At 49.4% G+C, this 24,500-nt stretch overlaps 1 protein-coding gene across 6 annotated transcripts in view; it reads left to right on the forward strand.

Moving 5' to 3' along the window:
• The window catches only part of CLMN (calmin), a 96,454-nt gene that overhangs the window by 52,770 nt on the left and 19,184 nt on the right, over positions 1-24,500 (forward strand). For all 6 annotated transcript variants that reach the window (XR_014781175.1, XR_014781176.1, XM_084792561.1 and 3 more), the window contains exons 2-5: positions 10,444-10,505; positions 14,816-14,911; positions 18,343-18,426; positions 23,473-23,565. Coding sequence is in view for 4 of the 6 variants with exons in the window: in XM_084792561.1 (XP_084648687.1) it covers positions 10,444-10,505; positions 14,816-14,911; positions 18,343-18,426; positions 23,473-23,565 (335 nt within the window). In the remaining 2 variants the exon portion in view is untranslated. The remainder of the gene's footprint in view (positions 1-10,443; positions 10,506-14,815; positions 14,912-18,342; positions 18,427-23,472; positions 23,566-24,500) is intronic.

The following is a 24,500-nucleotide window of genomic DNA, read 5'->3' on the forward strand; positions in this document are numbered from 1 at the left end:
GGCCTCTCTCCTGTTTAAAAAGAAATTGCCATTTAATTTGTTTCTGAGTTTTATTTCTCAAGTGAACCAGCATGGGGCCCGGTAATGAGGTTGCGTTTCTGGGAGGTGTTGAAAGACAGGGAGAGGAGGGAAACCACGGAGCAAGGCTGGGTCTCATCTGGGGGTGGGTATAAACCTCTTCAAGTGGCACAGGCTCTCGAGGAGTCAGCATGTGGAGCATAGGAAGGGGGTGGGGGTGCTTAGGGGAGCTGTTGCTTATGCACTGAAATGGACAGGAGTTGCCACTGTGTGACGTCGTGGTCCCCAATAAACCAGGCAAGGGGCCCAAGAGAGGGAAGCCAACCTAAGCCAAGGGAATGAGGAATTGTGTCTGTGGTAAGCCAAGAATAGCCCTAGTGATGGGAGGAGGGTCTGAGCATCATCTTTTTCAGGTGAGCATCTTTCTCAGGTGAGCATCTCAGGGTCTCTGGTATAGTTGTGCATCCATATCTAAGGGGTTTGGTTCCGGGAGCCCCATCAGTACCAAAGTAGTTAGAATCTCAAGTCCCTTATATAAGGTGATCTAGTGTTCCCATGGGACAAACACATCCTTGTGGTCTTTAATCATCTCCAGCTGGCGTGTAATACCTAGCACCCTGTATGTGGAGTCTATGCCTGCAGTTGTTTTACTGAGTTGTTGTGTAGACAAGGGGGGAAAAAGCCTGTTCATGTTCAAGGTACATGGAATTAAAAAAAAAAGCTTAATTTTCACTGTGATTGAATCCAAGGATGCAGAATCAGAGGACATACTGCGTATATGTTTAAGCAAGAGATTTCTGGTCCAGGGAGCATCAGAGCAAACCTGGTGATTGTCTCTGACAGGGAGACTCTCTGTCTGTTATCCGGTGCCGAGCCAGCTATTTGTGCAGAATTCCATGATTTGTGGCAAACAGTGGCTGGGTGCAGGCGTGGGCACACCAGCGTCTCACCGCCCTACCTGAGGTCTCTGCCCTTCCAGACAGTGAAGAGTATAACAGGAGCCTTGACTTCCAAGTCGCCCTCTCACAAGCTCTCCATTCTGCCCTGCCTGGCTGCCAACTCATTTTGTAAAAATAATTGCAGGTTCACGAGAATGGCTAAGGGAAGGCCAAGCCTAAGGTCTGCCCTGTCTTAGCCTGATGCTGTCAGCCGCGAGCACTGGCGAGTCCCAGCCACAAGGCCTGGCGAGTCCTTTTCCTTGAGAGTCTCTGGTGCACCTGACATGCGTAGGCGGCAGCCCCAAGAGGGAAGCACTGTGTCTATAGACATCGGTCCTCTATTCAAGGTGGACTGCAGCAGCAGCACTGTGTGTGTGTGACACTTATGATGTGCCCAGCCTTAGCATTGAGTCTGGGATCCCATTCAGGTCTTGCTCTAACTGGCCCATCCCGCTTTCCCTCTTGTTACCTTCTTGCGGCCCTGCCTCCCCCCCACCCCTCCCCACCCCCACCCTCTTGGAACCTAACACTTTGCATAACAAGGGACCTTGGGTGGTGTTGTAAGGACACAGCACTAATAAATTTGATGCTTCCAATTTCATGAAGTAGGTTTTTTTCTCTTCTAAGATTTATTTATTTATTATGTATACAATGTTCTGCCTGCATGTACACCTTCAGGCCAGAAGAGGGCACCAGATCTCATTATAGATGGATGTGAGCCATCATGTGGTTGCTGGGAATTGAACTCAGGACCTCTGGAAGAGCAGTCAGTGCTCTTAACCTCTGAGCCATCTCTCCAGGCCATGAAGTGAGTGTTATGGTCTCTATTGCACTGACAGGAAAATAGAAGCCACAAGAGCTAATCTGACTTCATCTAGAGTCACGCCGAGGGGGCAGAGCCTTCCCACTCACCAAAACTCATCTATGTTGCAATGGAGCAGGTCTGCGATGAGCAGTCACCTCAGAGCTCTACCCCCACCCAGGGCTTGCATTTATTTATTTATTTATTTATTTATTTATTTAATAAAATATGTAATAAATGTATTTATTTATTATATAAATAATTTTTATATAGTGCTCTGCTTGCATAGAGGGCATCAGACCATGTTATAGGGTTTATAGATGGCTGTGAGTCACCATTTGGATGCTGGGAGTTGAACTCAGGACCTCTGGAAGAGCAGTCAGTGCTTTTAACCTCTGAGCCATCTCCCCAGCCCCTAGGCCTTGCTTCTTCAGCACTGCTGACATTATGGACCCATCAAGTCTGTGTTGGGGAGCTTGTCCCGGGCATCATGGGATACCGAGCAGCTCTTGGCCCTGGAAGAATCAAAATGACCTCCAGACATCACTATGTGTTCCTGGGAGTGGTCACCTTGGCTGATTATAGTGACCAAGAGCCACACCTAAAGGTGTGCCTTGCCTCAGCTGTCCCTGTTCCTGGGCATGGCTGAGGGGACACCATCAGAAAGGAGAGCTGGGCCATTGAGACACAGCTTGGTGAGGAGCCGGTGCCATGTCTGTTTTGTGAGCGTGGACCAGAACCCCTAGAAGTTCAGAGGCGTAGGTGAGCATCAGCCTGGAGACAATGTGTGCTAGGGTTGCTCCCAGGATTACACTGAGTGGACCCAGCATGTCAGGCCAGATTTATAGAAAATGTGTGCTTGTAGATAAGAGTACTTTTATACAGGAATTATGGCCTCTGCCACCAGCTACCTTAAGAAAAATCCACCTTGGGGTCTGGAGAGATGGCTCAGAAGTTAAGAGCACTGTCTGCTTTTTCAGAGGTTCCGGGGAGTTCAATTCCCAGCAACCACATGGTGGCTCACAACCATCTATAATGTGATCTGACGCCCTCTTCTGGCCTGCAGGTGTACATGCAGGCAGAGTACTGTATACATATTAAATAAATCTTTAAAAGAAAGAGAAAGAAAGAAAAAAGAAAACCCAAAAGACATTGAGAAAATTCCTCCCAAACACCAGTGTCAGAGCAGGCTCCACAATTCTCATCTCTGTTCCTCTGTAGCAGTCTCTGTGACAAGGGAAGCTGGTTCGTGTCTTCCAAGTGGCACTGGCGGGTCTTGCTACTGAACTCCATCCTGTGCCAGCCCAGTTCAGTCCCCCCAGCTGCCCCATATAGGACACTCAGGACATGGTGTAAGACAAGGGCATTGTAGCTAGTCCCCCTTTATCTCTTTCCTTCTGTCCAGTGGCGCCTCTGGTCTCTAATCCTGTCTCCCCCCCACCCCCCACAAATATTTGGATCCGTAGCCTTCACCTCTCACTCCTGCCCAGGGACCTCTCAGTGAATCAGGTTCTTCCTACTCACAGGAATTCACCAATAAAGACCCCCGTGTTCTGTTCTTCATCAGAAGTGCTCAGGGGTGAATGAGTAAGTGACTCTTGCCTGGTACTGCCAAGCCACCCTCAGCTGCTGTTCTCATTGTATTGGTTTAAATGACAAGTAAGCCTGAATTTATGGGCCTGAGGAACTGTGGGAGAGTCAGCTGGCCTTAGGGCAGTGTTTCCCAACCTGTGGGTCTCGACACCCACTCTGGCAAACCTCCATCTCTAAAAATGTCTACATTCATAACAGTATCAAAATTACAGTTGTGAAGTAGCAATGAAATAGTTTGACAGTTGGGGTGACCACAACATGAGGTCGCAGCATTAGGAAGGTTGAGAACCACTGACTTTAGGGGCTATGGTGAAGCTTCCTGAGCTCTTAACTTCTGTGTCTTTTTCCCACAAGTCTGGCATATCCATTAGCATTCTCTGCATCGCCCGAAGACCAAGAAATCACCTGGGTCTAGAGAGAATATCTTGTGTATTTTATGGATGCACTGTAGGTCAATTAAAAAAACAACAACAACAACCCTATCGCTTATATGAAAGAGTAGGATAGAAGGTGGGACATTTGGCAGGCAGGAAGGATTCTGGGATTGAGCCAGGCTCGGGAGATTTGCCTGGGAAGATGGGAGGAGGACAGATTCATCATACCTGAGCGGAGGTAACCAGCCATGTGACTAAATGTAGATTAACATAAACGTAGATTAGCAAAATGTAAATTATCACATTAGCATAAAATGTAGATTAGCATATTTTAAGTTATGAGCTAGTTAGAGAAGAGCCTAGCTATATGGCCTAGGTAGAGTCTCATGAGTCTTTTTTTCAGGAACTTAGGGCCGGGAGGAAAACAACCACCACCATACCTGTGATTATCTCTTCTTCCAAGATGCAGGCTGTCTAACCACTGAGCAGGTGATGTGCATATTCCCAGGCCCCTGCCTCAGGGGGTCTGAAGGTCTTGAACAGGGTTTGGGGCCATAACTCAGTTGGCAGATTGCTCGCTAAGCATGCATGAAACCCTGGGTCCTGCCTCTAGCGTCAAGGAGAGGTGAGGTCAGAATGCCTGTTCTCTCAGTGCAAGGTTATCCTGGGCTACATAGGGACCCAAGGAATCCTGTCTCAAAAGAAAAAAGTCTTGGGCTTAGAGAAACGACTCATCTGTTGTGAGTGCCTACCTCTCACAGAGGACTGTAGTTTGGTTTCCTGTACCCAAGTCAGGTGGCTCTCAGTTGCCTGTAAGTCCAGCTGTGGGAGACCTGATGCCATGGTCTCCGTGGGCACCCAGACTCATATGCGCACTGACACTACCCATTAAAAAAAAATGACGTCTTTTTTTAAAATTTTGAATGGAGCTCAGAAACTAGCATTTTCATTGTTACCACAGGGGCTCTGTCAGTGAGCATAAGGAGCATTTTGAGAAGCTGAGTCACGCCCGATCACACTGAAATTATTTAAGTGAGGAGTTACTTAACACAGCTACGTGTTAGCTGTGAGGGCATGTAGCATGCTTCTGTGTATGTTTTCTCTGGGCATAGTGAAGTTTAAAGAGATTTTTCACTTTCTCTGTACTTTTAAAATTTGATAATGATTATGTAATTTTTTATAAGTAGCAAACGCCACCAAGTTTTCCCCCCTAGGCTGGGAAGAACACAAAAGTATCATGGAGGAAATGCTACGTTTGAAATAAGTTTTAAAGAAATATGACCATAGAGACAAAAGACCACACGCGCGAAGGAATCTCTTTATTTTAATTATTTCGTTTATATTTTGAGATTAATGTAGTTACATCGTTTTCCCTTTTCCATTCGTCCTTCCAAGCCCTCCCATATATCCTCTTGCTCTTTCAAAACCGTAGCCTCTTTTTTCATTAATTGTTTTTTTTTAAATTTTTTCATTAATTGTTGTTGCATACATATATGCAGAGAAGGGGAGAGAGAAAGAGAGAGAAGAGAGGAGAGGAGAGGGAGGGAGGGAGAGAGGGGAGAGGAGAGAGATTCCTGAGTACATAAAACAACTTTCTCAGTCTCTGTAGTGTTGCTAGCACGTGTGTTTCTAGGGCTGACCATTTGGCACTGGGTAACTGGTGTGCTTTTTCCTGGGGAACACCATTTCTCCCCCTTTCAGCATCCCTTAGTTGTCTGTAGTTTCTTGTGTCCGGTTGAGGCCTCCTGGGCTCCCCCTATGTGCCCCCCCATACCCGGCCCTGACACCCACCTTACATGTCTTTTGTTATTATTATCCTTGTTTTGCTCATGTTTAGGCCGTCGAGGTGATGGTGAGACTTTACGGGCGTAGCTTCTCACATTCCTAGGAGACAAAATTTAACAGCAAACTCCTTGATCCTCTGGTTCTTACAGTCTTTCTAGCCCCTGTTCTGCAGTGTTCCCTGAGCCTTAGGTGTGGGAGTGGCTTGTAGATGTGTCCATTGGGACTAGACTCCAATCATCCTGCAGTTTGGTTAGTTGTAGGTTTTGTCTCCTTGGTTAGGGGTGAGGACCACACTTACATCTGAAGGAATCTGTTTTAACTCTCATAATGTGCCCCTTTCTCAGTGGCTCCCAGGTTCTAAGCCTGCCTCCCCCTGGAGGCCTGCAGAAGAAGGCACACCTTCCATTTTCTTTCTTTCTTTTTTTTTTTTTTTTTTTTTTTTTTTTTTTTGGTTTTTCGAGACAGAGTCTCTCTGTGTAGCCTTGGCTGTCCTGGACTCACTTTGTAGACCAGGCTGGCCTCGAACTCACAGCGATCCGCCTGCCTCTGCCTCCCAAGTGCTGGGATTAAAGGCGTGCGCCACCACGCCCGGCTTACACCTTCCATTTTCAGAGAATCTGTTTTTTTGCAAAGCAAGAGGCAGAATTACACCTGGGAATTTGGGCCTGTAGCCTTGAGCTGGACAGCGGGGCCTCCCCTGTCTCCTGTCTCTCCTTTGCCTAATCTTTGGGGTCCTGGGCCTGAGGTTCTCCCTCTGCCCCACTGCCTGGTTTTCCTGCACCCTCGCTGGCCAAGCAGAGCTGGGATGGCAATTTTACAGTGCTGTTATTACTTCATTGTTGCCCACATTGGGCCCCACAGCCACTCTGTGAGCAGGCCAGACCTTTCCAGGGAAACGGTTTCCTACACCTTTACAATGTGAGAGGAAAAAAGGGGCCGTTAGATTTATGGAAACTATATAAAGTTTATGGAGTCTTGGCAAGCCAGAAGTAGGAATGCCTGCAGGATGGGGGTGGCGGGGGGAGTGCATTTTAAGATGGAGACTGCCATGTAAGTGCAGTGGGCGTCTGTCGAGACACTAGATAAAAAAAAAATCACTAGGTTTGGTGTGTGCTGTGTGAGCCTGGGGCCAGGGAAACTGGCCGGGAGGCAGCAGCTGCCAGGGATGGTCCCTGGGAGATCTCATGCACTCCTAACAGTCTTCCTTTGAGGTAGGCATGGCAGTCCTCATCCGTAGAGCGTGGAGTTGTACAGGGCGACATGAGGTAGTTGTGCTGGGCAGACTGAAGTTCCCTCAGACTCTCTTCTGTATATTGAGTGACGTGTCCCAGCTTTAAGCATTGAAAATACGGTCTTCATATTCTATATCAGTTCAGAGCTTGTCTGATATTTGTGACTGTGGCTGGCCGTCCCCTACTAGCTATCAGTGGTCACCATACCTACCCCTCCCTGTAGAAGATGATTTATGCTCAGATTTGCCTAAGGTATTGGGGGAAGAGGCAAAAGCCACCTCAGAGCAGGGTGTGAATACACAACTGTTGCCTTCTGGAGTCCCCCTGTGTCCCACTTCTCCTGTAGGACCGTATGACGTACAAAGTCACCTTGCCCCATCTCTGTCACCCTGGGCACGTCTAACCCATTTCCCCTTTCACTTGTACCTTGTGGGTAGCTTTGTTTCTCCCTCGTACCTGTTTGTGAATTCTTGGAGTTGCCGATTCCACAGATGCTTAATTCTAAGTTGGTAGTTTTGCCCACAGGGCCTGGCATCCCTCCAGCGTCTAGTAATTCTTGTATAAATATCTGCTGGGAGTGTGGAAGGGTGAGTGGATGGGCAGATCGACGGTTGAGTGGGTAAGTGGATGCCATGTTGGGTAGGTGGGTGGTAGACAGACAGACGGAGGGATGGTACCGTCCATGGTTGGATGGACAGATGAGTTGAGGAGGATGTGTGGTTGTGGATGGGGAGGGCAGTGCTTGTGTGGACCAGTAGACACCTACACTCACGTTTGCACCGCCACATGCAGTTAAGCTGTGAGATCTCTCTCAGCCTTCTTACTAAATGCTTTTCAGGGGCCTATACTTTGCCCTCTCTGAGGCCAGCTGGAGAGGCAAGCCTGGGTGTTTGAATGTGTGTGTGTAAATACTTTACAATCCCCATAAACTCGTTTAAAGGCAGGTGGGGGTGAAAGTATAAACTCGGGCAGCCTTTGGGGAGGGCAGTTTGGAAGTGGCTATTAAAATTTTAAATGTGCCTACCACTAAGACCCCGCAGCCCCGCCTTGGAGCTGTCAAGGATGAGAAATATACTCACAGGCTTGTGCACAATGCTGTGTGCCAGGGTGCTGGTGCAAGGCTGCACACTGAGTCATCACAATGTCCATTGAGTGGGGGATGGCAACCCATAAGTGCCCTGTGACACTCCAGCCACCAGGGAGAACAAGGTAGATCAATGTTCGGATGTGGATAGTTTTCAACTGACGCTTGACATGGAACACTTTCTCAGAAGTCCCTGGGACTCAGCCATCTCAGCAAGTGCCTCCTTGTCCCCGCTGTTATTTCTGCCAACTTTTCCCTTCCCTCTTGAGGAAGCACAGCCTGCTGGGATTCGATCTTTAAATCTCATGCCTGCTTGGCAGTGGCCCTCTCCTTCAGAAAAGCAGACAGGCGAGAGAGAAGCAGCTACATGCAGAATTACCATCTGCTGGTTCTTCAGTTAAAAAGCACGAAAGGCACAATATTAAAATCTGATTTATGGGTGGCACTATCTACCTAATAATGTGGCCAAGAGCCAAAAAAGCACTGTAGTCATTATGGAAAAGCAAAGCGTCCCCCCCTATCCCCAGCAGCAGACAAATTGGCTCTCATTTTCCTGCTGAAGGCGTATAAGATATTTGTCGGCATAGAAGATGTTTGTCAGCCTCCACTGTATGTTCTTCTTCTACTGTGCTGAAATCCAGAACTTGGTAATCTGGGAGTAAATTAGGAGTTGTCTGGCTCAGAATCTCAGGAAAGTTTCCTGAGAGGAGGCATGGTGGCTGGACATGGTGGTGGCAGCCACCATGCATCAAGATATAGACTCTAATGTTATACTCCTCAGAGGAACACCATCTAGTCTTTGATGGGACTGGGGAGTGGCTGAGACTACAGTACTTAGGACGGAAGGGAAGGAAGCATGGGATGCTTAGCCCCAAGTGTTCGTGCATGTGTGTGTGTGTGTTTGTGTGTGTGTGTGTGTGTGTGTGTATAAAATATTTGTGTGTGGATGAGTATAAAATTTGGGTAAGACAGGCGTGGTGGTGCATGCCTTTAATCCCAGCACTCCGGGGGGGGGGGGGTAGGGGGGTGGGAGGGCAGAGGCACGGGGATGGACTGTAAGTTCGAGGCCAATCTGGTCTACAAAGCAAGTCTAGGACAGCCAAGGCTACACATAGTAACCTTGTCTCGAAAAGAACCAAAACCAAAACCAAAACCCAAAACAAAACAGAAAACATGTGTGTAGATAGGTATGTACCCAGCCAGGTGTGCACATATGGAGGCCAGAGATTTTCCGGTATCTTCTTCTATCACTCTCTACCCTATTGTTTGAAGCAAGGTCTCTCAGTGAACTTGAAACTTGCTGTACCATCTAGACTGGCTTTTACATGGGCACCGGGGATTTGAACTCAGGTCTTCACGCTTACAGAGAAAGCATTTCACCCACCGAGCCATCTCTCCAGGCCCTGCTCAGTGAATTTTTTAAAAAAGTCATTGTTGAGATTACAGGTTATCACTGGGAGAGCTGGAACTGAGCCCACACTTTCTATCCCCAGGGCAACAGCTGATGTTGGGAGGTCCAGCAGGTGATCCCTGGCTCTGCTGCTTTCTCATTGCAGAAGGCCCCTGGATCCCTTCTGAGTCCCATTTTGTGCATCCTTATGTACTTTCTCCTTAGCAGAGGTATTGTAAGGCTCACAGTTTTATGAACACATGAACAGAACCAGCCCAGAACGTAACTGACGCATGGCAGTGCCCTGCCCAATGAGCGCTTCTCAGGAAGAAACTCAGTGGGGAAGCACTGTCCCCTGCAAGAAGGGATCCATGGTTTAGGTGCTCGCAGAACCTTCCGTTCTTAGCTCTAAAAATAAGAGCTACCAAGCTGGGCACCAGAACTCTGGAGGCCGAGGCAGGAGGACCCTAGACAATGTAGCAAGACTCTAGCTCAAAAACATCTGCAAAGAAAGACAACTGTATTGACCATGATGTGTAGGAAACCCAGGTTCCCTCTGTCAACTTGGGAGCGGGGCCCCTGATCCTCAGCTTGCTGGGCAGAAGTCAGGGTGGGAGGAAGGCCTGAATACAGGACGCTGGAAAGTGATGGGAGGTCTGACCCCTCAGACTGGGAGATTATATTTCTCCAACAGGCAGCCCATCCTGGAGCTCCCATCCCAGTTCCGAACCATCGCCTCCATCCCAGCCTGTCCTGCCTCTCTGGAGGCACGCAGGGATTACCCACTATATGTACTCTACTATGTCTGGATTTCCCTGGGTTCTGGGTATCCTAATTCTGGTCCTTACCCTTGCATGCTTTACTCAGTGAGCCATCTCCCCATGCCATGGCTCTATGCCCCTGCCTTAGGCAGCTGTGTCTTGTGCGAGCTTTGTGCTTTGCACCAGAGCGCATTCGTCTTACAGCCAGGAGGATGGGCACTCAGAATCAGTCAGCATTCATGAGGTACTTAGAAGCCCAAGCTTGGGCTGGAAACTGGGATTCAGTGCTATATAAACCCTGGTGGCCCCCTTCTGAGAAGAGTTCTGCTCATGCCGGGGACCCTGCTGGGCTCCTTGTGCCATCTGTCTATATGGAGTTTCCCTGGGAAGGGAGGGCAAGTGTTTGCCCCTGTTTCTTCTGTGCCCTGGTTAATGGCATTTCTTTCTTTCTTTCTTTTTTTTTCAGTTGAGAGGGAAAATGTGCAGAAGAGGACTTTCACAAGATGGATAAACCTACACCTTGAAAAGGCAAGTGGGGGGGCAGGGGTCTGGGAGCTGGTGACTGGTGCGTTCACATATATTCACTTGCAACTACACTGACGGTTCTGTACAATGGCGGGGAGGACACACGGCCCTCCCTCCCCCTGCCCCTCTCTCTGACTTTGTGTAGTATGTGGACATGTCTGTGTTCATGTATGTAAGCATCTAGAGGTGAGAGGACAGGGCAGTGTCAATCCTCGCCTTCCACCTCGTTGACAGAGGGGTCTCTTCTCCACTGCTGTACACACCAGACTCGCCATCCCATGAGCCTCTGTGGATTTCCCTATGTCCACCTCCCATCTCGACCATGGTGTACTGGGATCACAGATGCATGCTTCCACATCTGGGTTCTGGCTGTTGGAACTCTGGTCCGCATACTTGTGTGGCAGCGGTTTTGCGCACTAAGTCGTCTCCTCACGCCATGGCTCTGTGCGTTTGAGTCTTTAATGTGGGTCTTCTCACAGCTGTCCACTCTCCATGTGGGGAGCACAGAGTGCAGACACAGCTGTTCTGCAATTCCCAGTGTAGCTAGGGAGGGGAATCCATGAGTGGACGGTGGAAGGCGTTCTGTGTTGAACAATTCCAACGCTTCCGTGGACAAAAGACCCTCACCTTCCTGCTCAGACATATCCAGCTGTCCACTCTGGGGCTGTCAGCAGCCACAGGTAGCCATTTGAACTGACAATGGTTGTGAGCATCTTTTAGCAAAGCCACGTTAACACTGCTGTTGAGGAGCCATACTCTGCATCAGGTAGCCTACTTCATCCCTGCACACTGCCAGGTCTCCTTGACTCCTCCCATAGCCTAAAGTAGAATGTTAGAAGGAGGACACGGGCGCCCAGCCATCCCAGGGCTTTCCTGAGCTCTTCTACGGCTTCTCAGTGGCTCTTCTCTTTCTTTTTCTAAGAGCTACTTTATTTTTGTTTTATGTTCATTGGTGTTCTGCCTGTATGCATCTCTGTGTGAGGGAGTCAGAAGGTGCTGAGAACTGAACCCAGGTCCTCTGGAAGAGCAGCCAGTGCTCTAAACTGCTGAGCCATCACCCCAGCCCAGCGCCCTTTCCCTTTATTTCTCATGTTCTTTGACCATGCAACTTTGAGTTACATTGTGTCTGCAAGCTGCTGCTGCGTAGGGATGCAGCATCCAGGCAGCTGATGGCTGCATCCCCAGGCAAAAGAGAGAGGGGGAGAAGGGAGGGGCGAGTAGGTGAACAATATTTAGTGAGAAGAGAATGCAAGCTCTCCTTGCATGGGAGGCTGGACCTGTGAGCCCTGAGAAAGCAGGGAAGCGCCTCCCTCCCCCCCCCCCGCCCCGCCCCAGACTGAAGTGGTTCACTTTTACACTCGACCATATCCTGAGCTTCGTCCCTCCTTCAGAATGGGTGACATGGTGCTTTCACGTCACCCAAGAGCATCTCGGACACTAGAAGGAAAGTGACAAGGAATCAAGTCACACCTGAAGCATGATAAATCCTTTGCCGGTTGTTTGGAGCGTGGGTACCCTTTTGGTATTGCTCATAAAGCAGTACATTACTGCGGCTTGGGGAGGGCAAAAAAGGAAAGCCGGTCTCCAAACCTGAGCCTGGTAAGCCCCTAAATTAATGCCTGATGCATGTCAGCCTGGCTGAGGGCTCCTAGCAGGGGGTGGGGTTGAACCAGAAAGTCTTTCTCTCTTAATAGTAAAAATAAATAAATACTGAAAAGAACAGAGAATTGGACCACAGATTCCCCAGACTCAAGCACTGCCCAGTGTGAACCTCTTTGAACAAGCATTTGTCATGTCAGGGACATTCTCCTTGGCCAGGCTTGCCTTGTCCCTTCTCCAGGGAGGGGGGGGGCAGGTAAGTAGCAAATAGCACCCATTCTGAGGATAAATCAGATAGCGCCTGAGATCTCTGTGTAATAAGCAGAGAGAAATTAACAGCCCGCTTCCAGCCCCTGAGACTTTCAAAAACAACCTTTCATGTGCAGGAAAAACCAGGAAATCCTTGGTGAATTGGGCTTAACTACAATTTGAAGGCTGTCAGGAATATTTACTGAGTCTCTGGCTTCTGGAAAAGTTCCTTCATTTACAGAAGGAGTTTGATCATGCAGAAAGCCCTGGGGAGGTGGGGAGTGCCGTGGTTCCCGCCATGACAGACTCCTGAAGCCCGAGGAATGCTGGGCCAGGGAGTGTTTGGGCTGGCTGGAGTGGTTTCAGTCTTACCCCCTGCCATCCACCCTGGACTCTGGCCAAGGTCACGTCTGATGCCACTGCAAAGGCCCTTCCAGGAACAGCCGATGGAAATTAGCCTTCAGGTTTAAGTCCCAAGTCAGACTCTACCTGGAAATTTTGTTAGCACGTTCATCAGGGGTGTTGGGGGTCTCTTAAAAAGGAGCAGCGTGCCAGGCCTGGAATGTGCTTGAGGCTGCAAAATTTGCAAAGAAAATACATTGCCTTTTGGTTCAAACTCACTGATGCCCTTGGGGAAATGCCTCTGTGTGTGTGTATGTGTGTGTGTGTGTGTGTGTGTGTGTGTGTGTGCGCGCGCACGCGTGTGTGTGTGTGTGTGTGCTCGCGTGCACCTGCAGGCAGCCTTGTCCTGTAATTTGGCTAACTGGGGCAGGGGACTAAGACTCGTATAAAGGATGAGGAAATGCCACCTTCTCTAATAAACAGTAAAACACAGGCCTGTCAAGGGGCCAGGGAAGGAAGGAGGCTTTCCCAGAGGAGAAAGTGCTGGCTGAGCTAATAATATTGTGTGGAGATTTTCCTCCACCCCTGGCTGTGTGCTGTGAAGAACTGCCACTGCCCAGTTAGCGAGGGGCATTGCATCCTGTGTCCCGTTGTCACTAAGGCTATATGAAACAACCAGTCACCCTCTAACCTGGACAAAGGTAAGAGGGAATTCCGACCAAGGCCACAAAAGCTCAAGAATGCAGGCTTGGGGCCGGAGAAATGGCTCAGTGCTTAGGAGATCATGAGTTCAATTCCCAGCAACCAAATGGTGGTTCACAACCATCTATAATGTGATCTAATACCATAATAATACATAAATCTTAAAAAAAAAAAAAAAGGAATACAGGCTTTTGGTGCCTATTGCATGAATCTGTTGCATTCATTCCAATGGTTGAAGACCCAAAAATGGGATTTTACCAAATATCTATTAAATGATCACCTGGCCTCTTTGGGCTTCAGTTTTCCCAAATCTGAAGTGAGGGCTTGTGCTAGATAATTTCCCATGAGCCCTAGCGTGTGCAAGCATGCATGTTTTGATGGGTGTGCTGATGCATGCATATGGGGAGAAGATGGCTGCATGTGAAGGCCAGAGGTCAGCCGCAGATGTTCTCAGCATCCACCCATCTTGGTTTTTGAGGCAGAGTCTCTTGGTATGGAGGCTCACTGATTCATCAACGGTAGTTGGCCAGCAAGCTTCAGAGATCCTCCTGTCTCCACCTTCCACCATTGGGATAACAAGTGTGCATAGCCATGCCCAGCTTTTTATGTTTGTTTGTTTGGTTTTTTTTTTTTTTTTGAAACAGGGCTTCTCTGTATAGCCTTGATTGTCCTGAACTTGCTTTGTAGACCCCAGGCTGGCCTGGAACTCACAGAGATCTGCTTGCCTCTGCCTCCCAGTGTGCTGGGATTACAGGCTGCTCCACCATGCCCAGCTTCCATGAGCAGCTTTTTTTTAATTAATTTATTCATATTACATCTCAATTGTTAGCCCTTCCCCTGTTTCCTCCTATTCCTCCCTCCCTCCCGCTTCCCCTCTTCTCCCCTCCCCTATGTCTGTGACTGAGGGAGACCTCCTCCCCCTGTATATGCTCTCAGGGTATCGAGTCTCTTCTTGGTAACTTCACGAGCAGCTTTTTTAACGTGAGCCCCAGGGAGTCGAACCCAGGTCCTCATGCTTGGGAGACAGACAATTTATCAACGGAGCCATAGCCAGGACCCAGAATTCTCTTATGATCTGGGAGCCTATGAAGGCATGCCACTTCTTTGTCCTCTTAAACGGAAACCTGAATGTGATCCAGGCTTGGGGTCTGAGGTTGTGTTGGGGCGGGGCTACCAAAGCTGCTTACTCAGCCCCTGCTGCTGTGTCTGTAGTCAGTCTGCATCGCTCGCTTGTACAGCTCTCCCGTCAAGCTGCCATACACCCGCTGGCCAGAGCTCCCTTCCAGGGCCATAGGCTTGTGTATCTTCGGATGATCCCTCAGCCTGCAAGTTTCTCTCTTGAGTAAGAACTGCATCGAGAAATAGCTCTCTTGATCACCCAGGTCATTAATCGACTTTTCTCTTTTCCTCCTGCCCCACAGTGTGACCCGCCTCTAGAAGTTACGGACCTGTTTGTTGATATCCAAGATGGCAAAATCCTAATGGCGTTGTTAGAAGTCCTCTCTGGGCGAAATCTGGTATGTGTGTCACAGCAGGGAAAAACTCGTAAAGAAGTACTACCACCAAGGGTTCATTTTGGCGTCAGCTTTCTATCACTGTGACAAAATACCTGAGGTAAACATGTTTAAAAAAAAAAGGAAAGGTTTGTTTGACCTCAGGTGTTCAGAAGTGTCTGTAGCCATTTGGTCCTGTTGCTTTGGGCCTGAGAAAAGACAACCCATCAACTCATCATAGACTGTGTAACAGGGAACCTTGTCATCACATGGCAGCAAAGAGAAAGGGACCAGGGACCCTAATGTTATCTTCAAGTACATAACTCCAAAAATCAAACTTCCTCCCAGCAGGCCCCACCTCCTAAAGGTTTCATTACCAGCCAGTAGCCCGTAGCCTAGTGTGTATAGGCCAATAGCACCTGAAGCCCTTAGTGTGCAGGTCCTGGGGGAGCACCCCAGATGCAACCATAATGCTGGGTGTAAATGTATGCAGACATTCAGACAGAGTGTAACTCAGTATTAGGAAATGCTGAAGAATGACATTCCTTTATCACATGAGGTCAGCAGCTAAGAACACTTCCTGCTCTTCCAGAGGACCTGAGTTCTGTTCCCAGCACCCACGTCAGGCAGCTCACAATGGCCTGAAACTCCAGCTTCAGGGGATGCAGCGCTCTGAGGACACCTGCACACATGTGACAGACACATATGCATAAATTGGTGTAGAATAAATGAAAGTGGCAAGACAGGTGGAGAGATGCCTCAACAGAGGTTCAGTGGTCAAGCAACACACGTCAGACTCACAACCATTTGTAACTCCAGTTCAAGAGGATCTGATGCCCTCTTCTGGCCTCTGTGGGAACTACACACATGTGGTACACATACACACAAGCACTCATAGATAAAAGTAAGTGACTTTTAAAGAAAATGACTGCTATGAATATATGTAATTGAGTGTATCTGTTTTTCTTTTATTATTATTTTTTATTGTGCATCTATACACACACATGGCAGTATGCACGCAATAGGGTATACATATAGAGAAGCCAGAGGACAACTTGAAGAAGTTGGTTTTACCCTTCCATTGTGGATTCCTGGAACCAAAGCAAGCACTTTTTTTTTTCCAACCTGCTGAGCCATCTTGCTGGCCCATATCTGTTTCAGTTTGTTGTTTTTTTTTTTTAAGCAAATGTGTTTAAATAGGAAAATAAATAAATGGATGCCCAGTGTTTTCGTTAAGCCTAAGAATTAAACCTGGAAGGTTCAAGTTAGCTGACTGAGCACTGTGCTAACTAGAGTGACAGCTGAGAATTAAGGAAAGCCACCCTGTGGTTGCTGGATGAGCTAGGAGCACCAAAAATGTCCCCAGGCATTGTCAGCTGCCCTCCTCCCCAACCAGGTGGAAAATCCATCTGGCCCAAGATGCCAGTCGTCTGGGCTGGATAAATGGCTCAGCTCAGCTATTAAGGGTGATTGTGGTTCTTGTAGAGTTTGATCCCCAGCATCCACATCAGGTGACTCACAACCCCAGGAACTCTGGCCCCAGAGGATCCAAAGGACTCTCCTGGCCTCCAGTTCCCCTGGCATCTGCACCTGTGTGTACGCACATACATATAAATAAAAGTAAATTTTTAAAAATGCAAAATGCTTAAGTTGAGAAACTGGCTCTAGGCTTGAGTGTTTGGTTTGGTCTTGGTGGTCCTATCATACCTGTGTGAAAGTGACAGATGTAGTCTGCTCTGGACCTGGCTTTAAAAGCACTTCTCCCGGGCTGGAGAGATGGCTCAGTTGTTAAGAGCACTGATCGCTTGTCCAGAGGTCCTGAGTTCAATTCCCAGCAGCCACATGGCAGCTCACAACCACCTGTAATGAAATCTGATGCCCTCTTCTGTCTGATGTTCTCATCTGTCATGCGGTCATACATGCAAACAGAGTGATTATATACACAAATAAATACTGTATTTTCCAGTGTAGAAGATGACTGGGCATATAAGATGACCCCCAACTTTTCCAGTTAAAATACAGAGTTTGGGATATACTCACCATATAAGACCACCCCCTTCCAATGTACACCCTTGCAGCAGACTCGAGCACATATCTATTTGCAGGTAGGACATAGACAGCCAGGCACTTTATTAAATGCCAGCAGACAGCCAGTGCCAGCCTACACTGCCCTTTTAAGGAGAGCCAATCCATGCTGACATTCTCCTCCTTGAGGTACAGGAACATGTGTGCAGCTTGCTCCTCCCCACACAGAGTGGGGAATCGACCAAGGCACCCCCCACCAAAATGCACCCAACATATAAAGCAAGGGGAAGCAAGCTGCAGGTAAGTACCTGGCATATAAGACAACCCCCGACTTTGGCGATGATTTTTCAGGGGCAGGGGTATTAAAAAGTTGTCTTATACACTAGAAAATATGGTAAAATCTTAAAAAACAAAAACAAAAACCCACTTCTCACCTAGCCTGGTGGCACACGCCTTTAATCCCAGCACTCGGGAGGCAGAGGCAGGTAGATCTCTGTGAGTTCAAGGCCAGCCTGTTCTACAGATTGAGTCCAGGGCAGCCAGGGCTACACAGAGGAACCCTGTCTGAAAAACAGACAGACAAGACAGGCAGCACTACTTCTTGGATCCCTGTGGCTGGAATTTGTCACGCCCATTTAACTTTCTCACCTGGGCTTTCCCACTCATAAGCCAGAAGATGCCCACGAGTGGATTCAAGGGAGGAGGCTGTGCAAAGCTGCCTGAGGCATTCTCAGCAGGTTTCAGGGAGCATGCTGCAGGATCCCCTAAAGGCTTTGTAAGAAAGTGGGGTCCAGCTCCTAGTCTATACTCTCTGTAGACACCCCCCCCCCATTTTGAAGCCAGGAAACATGGCGTCAGCCTCAATGGCCTTCCCCTTTGACCCTGCAGGGAGCAGTTCGCCTCCATAGCCCATTAGTAGCACACAGTATGTTCCTCCTGGTTGGGCTAGCACATGCACTCTCTGGAGAAGATGCGCTCACCATGGAACTCTGTGTAGACCCCACAGTGTCAGGACAGGAAATGAGCTGCAGCCGTCAGCTGGCTCTGTGTGTTGTCCCCCCAAGCCCCCGGAAACCAGCCACATCTGCTGCTGCTGAGGAGGCTGAGCTGAGTGGTGATGCGGACAGCGAGCTCACTTCCCAAAGCAAAGAGTCACTTGGTGCTAGAAGAGCAGGCTGCTATGGGTCCTTAGAAGGGGAGAGACTGACAAGTCCTGAGCTGGTTGGGAAGAACACACTTGGACCCATTTGTCCTGTGTTGAGATTCCCCACCCACCAGTTTCAGTGAGCCAAGTCTCAGGATCCTGGTGTCATGGTGACATTTGGATTCCTTCTCCAAAAGCATTCGATAAAGATAAAGGAAAGGCGCCCCCTGTGGTCCTGGGGCGCTACTGCACCAGCACTGGCTTAGCTGCCTGTTTTGTTTTTCAGCTGCACGAATACAAATCCTCATCACACCGTATTTTTCGCTTGAACAACATAGCAAAAGCACTTAAGTTTCTGGAAGATAGCAATGTAAGTGTTTGAAGCCCGTCTCCGTAAGCACAAGCTTGCCCTGGGAACCGAGGGTGGGATTTGAAATTTGGTGCTGATCGCTAGGGTACAGTGGGAAAAGGCTTACTGGATAGGAAATAGCCGAGCTCTCCCAAGCTTTGGGTGCAGGGAAATCACTGGGAGAAGCTCTTATGTTTGAGATGTGGCCTCCACAGCCTGCCCAACCTGTTTGTGCCTGAGGGTAGGCAGTCTGGGAGAAGGCCAGCAGCTGGTTGGTTCTTAGAGCTTTGGGATTGACTGCTAGAATGCAGCTTGGTTCTTGGAACTTAAGGTCAGGGCACTCCGTGTGGCAGAGGGAATGGCAGCATCCTGGCTCTGTCATAGAGATTTCCGGATCTGCATTTGGACCTGTTTCTTGTCCTTCACAGGGGAGGCTCAGGGGTGGCATCCCCAAAGCCCCAGGGCAATCTGGGTGGAAACAGTCTTCAGCACTTATCTGTCCCCGTGAGCACAGAGGGAATCAGTAGCCTTTGAGGTTCTGTGTAATGAGACAGGCAGATGTGTGCTATCACAGCAGAAAGGGAATTGGGTGGATGTCCAGTGGCTCATGAAGGGACCCCGAGAATCCAGGATGGAGCCTGGGGAAAGCCAGGTACCCGGAGCATCTCAACCTGCTGAAGGGCAGAAGCAGGCATGCCCTCCCCCCCACACACCCCGTATCCTGATGCATCTGGCTGCTCTCACCCAGCCTGGGGAAGATGCTCACCACTGCAATAGCATCCCAAGCAGAGTGATGTGGATGTCCAGCCTAAGGCTGAGCCACATTCACAGGCCAGGCGCAAGAGGTGTGGGAAGCACATTTGTCACCACAGAGGAAGTGGCATCTGTCTCCCAGTCACCATGCAGTAGAGAAAGTCCCAGATGCAAGAGGACCAGGTGGTGGCCACAAACATCCCAGTGCACATTTGATGTCAGAGCTGAAACGTCGAAACAGACCAGAGGTCGACGCTTTTGGGAATATTACTTGGTTGTGAAAAATTAATTTGGGCATAGGGCCCCAAGCACAGTGTACTGAGTGACCAAGGCAGACAGACATGAAGAGTGCTTATTACCTGATTGCATCCATGTAACATTTCTGTGATGAGGAGTTGGCTTTAAAAGGAGTAGATTAGTGGTGGCTCAGCCTGGTGGAGGCAGAGGGATGCAGGATGATGGCCAGTGGGTCCAGGGATGCTCTTAGAAGTGGTCTACAATCTGCTGCAGTGGTCTTCACACATGTCTGCAAATACACCAAACCCACTGAACCGAATGCTCTATCCAGAGGCTTGAACAACCACTCTCAGCAAAGCCATTTAAAGGACAAGCTCGTCCCTGACCCTGTGGGCTCAGGAGTCAGCCTCTACTTGAGCGAGGATAAACCTTGTCTTGGCGTGACCAGGCCCCAGTTTCCAATCCTCACCTCCCCCACTCACTTCTAGGGACTGTGGGGGGAATCATATACCCCTCTCAATACAAGGATCAGAAACAGAGCCTTTCTCAGAGAGCTGGTTGGACTTGGGGTGCTGCCCACCTATGTTCCATCGTTATCACTTTGCTTTCCCAAAGCTATGCCTCCTCTGAATTCCAAAGGAGCCCTACCTGGGAGAGGAGACGAGCCTCAAGCATCTGCCTAGGCTCCCCTTCTCCTCTTGTCTGTTGACCTGGAGTTGGGTTGACCCTCGTGGGTGAGTCTGGCCGCAGTTACCCAGGCAGGTCATAGGCTTGCATCTGAGTGCCTTTCTGGATTTGGATGGCACCTAGCATTGCGGAGAATCAATTACGTAAGATGCACCTGAGCCTTAAAGATGGTTGGGGTGCGGAAGAAAGAGCATTCACGCAGGCAAGGCGCTGCTTGGCACTCCAAGGCGTGAAAAGCAGCCTCAGTCCCTCAGAGGTGAGGACATATGTCCTGAGGAGTCTGCACGTGAGGGCCTTCCTGCCGTGGCTAAATCTGAGCCTAGGTGCTGCCATGGGAAAAGCATGGCTGAGGCTGAGAAGGCCTGGCTTTCTGTTCTCCATGGGTGAGCCTTTTCCGAGCTGTCTGCTCTAGGGACCTTACAGTGCCGCGCACCACTGACCGCCCCCCCGCCTCCTCTTTTACTTACTTGGTTCTTACAAAAACTTTTAGAAATACACCAATGTGGATGAATGTTAGCTCAGTGCCTCATTTGAGTCTATTTCCCAGGCAGGTAGGGACAAGTGTTCCAGGGAAATGGTGACCTAGAAGGAAGATGATGGAGAGGGGACAGGCTAATCTCCCAGAGGCAAGCTGTGTCGCATTTCCAGGATCCACAGTATTGCTTAGGGAGCCTTACTTGTCCCTTTCTGTACCACTGCCTGAATTCCAGGAAAGACAGGCCTCAGTGACTCTGCTGGGTCCTCGGTGGCAGTGCCCCGAGCTGGGAAGTAGGTGCAGACAACAACCAAACCGGTTGTTCCGAGGTCCTAGGGCCAGCCAGTGTGCACCCTTCTTGAAAGCCTGCCCCATGGGACCAGCTCTGGGACCTCCAGGCCTAGCCTTGACTTTGTCACCTTTGAAACCGGGACATCGAGAACACTGGAGGGACTAACTTGGGAAGCCAGCCACCTGCAGGAGTCAGTGCAGGGAAACCATTGTCAGCTCAAGGAAGAGAACTGAAGGCCCCATAACCCACTGGGCTCATTTGTATTCAGTGTGGCCAAACAAGCCAAGTAAGGGGGCAAGGGGGAGACACTGTCCCTGAAGGTCTGTGGCGTGGTGACTTTATTGTTTGTCCATCACCAAGGATGGAAGAAGGCTTCTGACTCGGGGGGAGAGGGAGAAGGTGGGGGGGACTACACTGAAGATGAGAATGACAGAGTCCCTTAAGTACCTGCGGTTCACTGGACTAGAATGTTCTATAAACTGCAAACCAGAGGATGCTTCCAGGAAGAACTGGGGGGTAGGGAGGCAGGTATGGATGTAGACAGTTTCAACAAATGACTGGTCACGTGGCCTAAGCGCTGGTGGAGGAGCTTGGACTGAGCATTGGCTCTGAATGTGATGGGTTGTTTTTCTCTCAGCTCTGACAACTTCCTTCCTGGCCTCCGGTCCGCCTTTGCGATGAGCCCGCGTTGTCTCAATTACCTTCTTGGCAGTGGCTGCGAATGACGGCCCATCAACCAGGGAGCTGGGCAGTCAGCCTCAATTAGGCTACCCTGGGCCTAACTGATGTAGTCAGAACCCCCAATAAGCCGATAAGATCAGAGACCTGAGCCAAAGCCACTTAAAGACTTGTGATGGAGAGGGAGAGCGGAGAGAGAAACTGTTGTACAATGACCTCTCCAAGTTTTCCTTCCCCAAGTGTCCCAGGATAAGGTTCGCAGTATGGGTTAGAAAGATTGCTCTGACTAGCTCACTCAGCCTCCTTGGCCTGGAAGCTATGTGAGGTGGTGCTCAAAGGAACAGAAGTCTGTAGAGCTCGCCCAGCCCTGCTCGCTCGCCCACTCACTCTTTGGCCCTTTGCAGAGCGGTTGGCAGGAGGCCTCCCTTTGCACTCAGGTAACTGTTTGCAGAATGAAGTAATGGCTGCAGGCACCCACCCTCCCTCCTGAGCCCACACAGGAAACTCTGTGCAGTGCAGAGTACGCCCCAAAGGGTACCATCAGTGGGGGGCCTCAGAGGGTCAAAGCACTTGCTGCTGAAGAGGACGTGGGCTCTGATACTTGACAGCTAAAACCTGCATTAAAAAAAATATATGATTGCAGTGATTTGCATCTGTAACCCCAGTCCTCCTCTCCTTCCCCCCCCCCCAGGGAAAGGTGGAGACAGACACAGGAGGATGTCTAGAGTCATTGGCCAGCTAGTGTAGCCAAATCAGTGAGTTGCAGGGACAGTGAGAGACTTTGTCTAAAAACAAACAAAAACAGGTGGGGAAGCTGGACCTGGTACTTGGGAAGCAGAAGCAGACAGATCTCTGAGTTCCAGGACAGCTTGGTCTACATGGTGAATTCTAGGTCAGCCAGGGCAACATAGTGAGACCCTGTCTAAAAATTAATAAAATAAGTAAATGAATAATAATAATAAGTAAATGTAATAACAATAATAATAATAATAATGTGGATCCTGATAGAGGAAGACACTTGATATCAGCCTCTGCCATCTACATACAGAGACTTGAAGTGCACACTGTGGGTGTCGGGTGTCTGGGGGAAACACACCTTCCTTAACTAGGTCCTAGGATGCTGCAGGGAGCTTTAGGGGCTCACCAGGCACACCTTCATGTGGTCAGACACAGGTGAAATAAGCGAGTCACCTCTGAGCAGTTTCTCAGGTTGGCACATACACAGCCAGTTTGCGGGGCATTTTGTGTAGTTGCAGAGTGCTGGAGTCACGGTTTTTCTGACGGGTGGTGTCGGGGTTCTGAGTCTGTCAAAGGTGTGCTAACTCAGGAGGGTTGACGGTATGCATGTGGCATGCACACAGCCTTCCCGGGCTTTTGCCTCCCTTTTCGAAAGAGAATTGTGGCAACTTTGCATACTTTACAGCCTTAGGCACATTGTATTTAGCTTTCTTTCTTTTTTAAAATATTTTATTAATTTATTCATATTACATCTCAATTGTTAGCCCATCCCTTGTATCCTCCCATTCCTCCCTCCCTCCCGCTTTTCCCCTACTCTCCTCCCCTGTGTCTGTGACTGAGGGGGACCTCCACCCCGTGTATATGCTCATAGGGTGTCAAGTCTCTTCTTGGTAGGCTGCTATCCTTTCTGAATGCTCTCCTGACACATGGTAGTAAGAGAAGTGCCTACACGAGGCTTGAAGTTGGGGTAAACTGAGTCAGTACTCATGAGTACTTGTAAGGCTTTTAGGGTGGTACCCACACATGGTAAGCACTGTATGTGCTTTTATCAATACAGTTTTACATATTGGGTGACCTCAAGAGGTGGCCTTTGGCAGTGACAAATAGCACCAGGCAGGCAGTCAGCAAGCAGCACCAGCTTTAGGGCGGTGGGGGGTGGTAGGTCGGACTTCTCAGAGCTTTGTGCTTATCAGCTGCTTCTTTCCAGGTCAAGCTGGTTAGCATTGATGCAGCAGAGATAGCGGACGGTAACCCCTCATTGGTCCTCGGCCTGATATGGAACATCATCCTCTTCTTCCAGGTAAGCTGCCACTTTCCGTGGCACGCTATGCGGTCGCCATCTCAAGGAGTGTCCTAACCACAGAACGGCATGCCCCCATCGAGGGACACCACGAGACTTAGTTTCCACCGTTCAGGCCCCTCTGTCTTCTGATGAGAAACAGGAAGTGAAGACGGAAGGCTCGTTGCTTAGTTACGAAGGCGGTCCGCAAAGGGGGGGAGGGGAGGTTCGCGGAGGCTTTCGGGCGGGTGTTGTCCAGAGCCACATGCTCAGGCCCTGTTTGGAGCGGTGGCTCTCTTTGTGTATCAGCCTTAAACGTGAACCTCAGGTCCCCCAGCCGGGGATGCAGAGGTGGTCAGCAGATATGCTGTGGTGTGAGAGATTTGCCCACTGCACCAAGTTTGCACAGAACCCGGTCACTCTGGAATCTGGCTTCCAGAGAGATGCTAGAACACCAGGAAATGTGCTGGAGGCCTTGAGCGTCCCTGACTCCTTCCATGTGTCTGTTGAGTTTCTTCACTATTGCAGATGCTAGCGAAGGAGGGCTCTGTCTCTTGGGTCGGGGGGGGGGGGGGGGGAATCACAAAGACATACAGAGTTTATATTACTATAGGGAAGCTGGGCATGGTGCCTTTAATCCCAGCACTTTAATCCCAGCACTTGGGAGGCAGAAGCAGATGGATCGCTGTGAGTTCAAGGCCAGCCTGGTCTACAAAGCGAGTCGAGAACAGCCAAGGCTACACAGAGAGAGAGAGACCCTGTCTCAAAAAAACAAAAACAAAAAAACAAAAAACAAAAGCAACAACAACAACAACAAAAACCCCATATTGCTATAGGGTACAGATCACAATTGAGGTATGAGCAGGGCTTTGTAAAAGCTCTAAGCAGGGACAGCTACCTCAAATGGGTGACCAGGATAAGGAAAACATACCCAAAACAACTGGGTTTTGAAGTGT

The sequence above is a fragment of the Acomys minous genome (assembly GCF_964271855.1).
Source record: "Acomys minous genome assembly, chromosome: 8".
In the NCBI taxonomy this organism is placed as follows: domain Eukaryota; kingdom Metazoa; phylum Chordata; class Mammalia; order Rodentia; family Muridae; genus Acomys; species Acomys minous.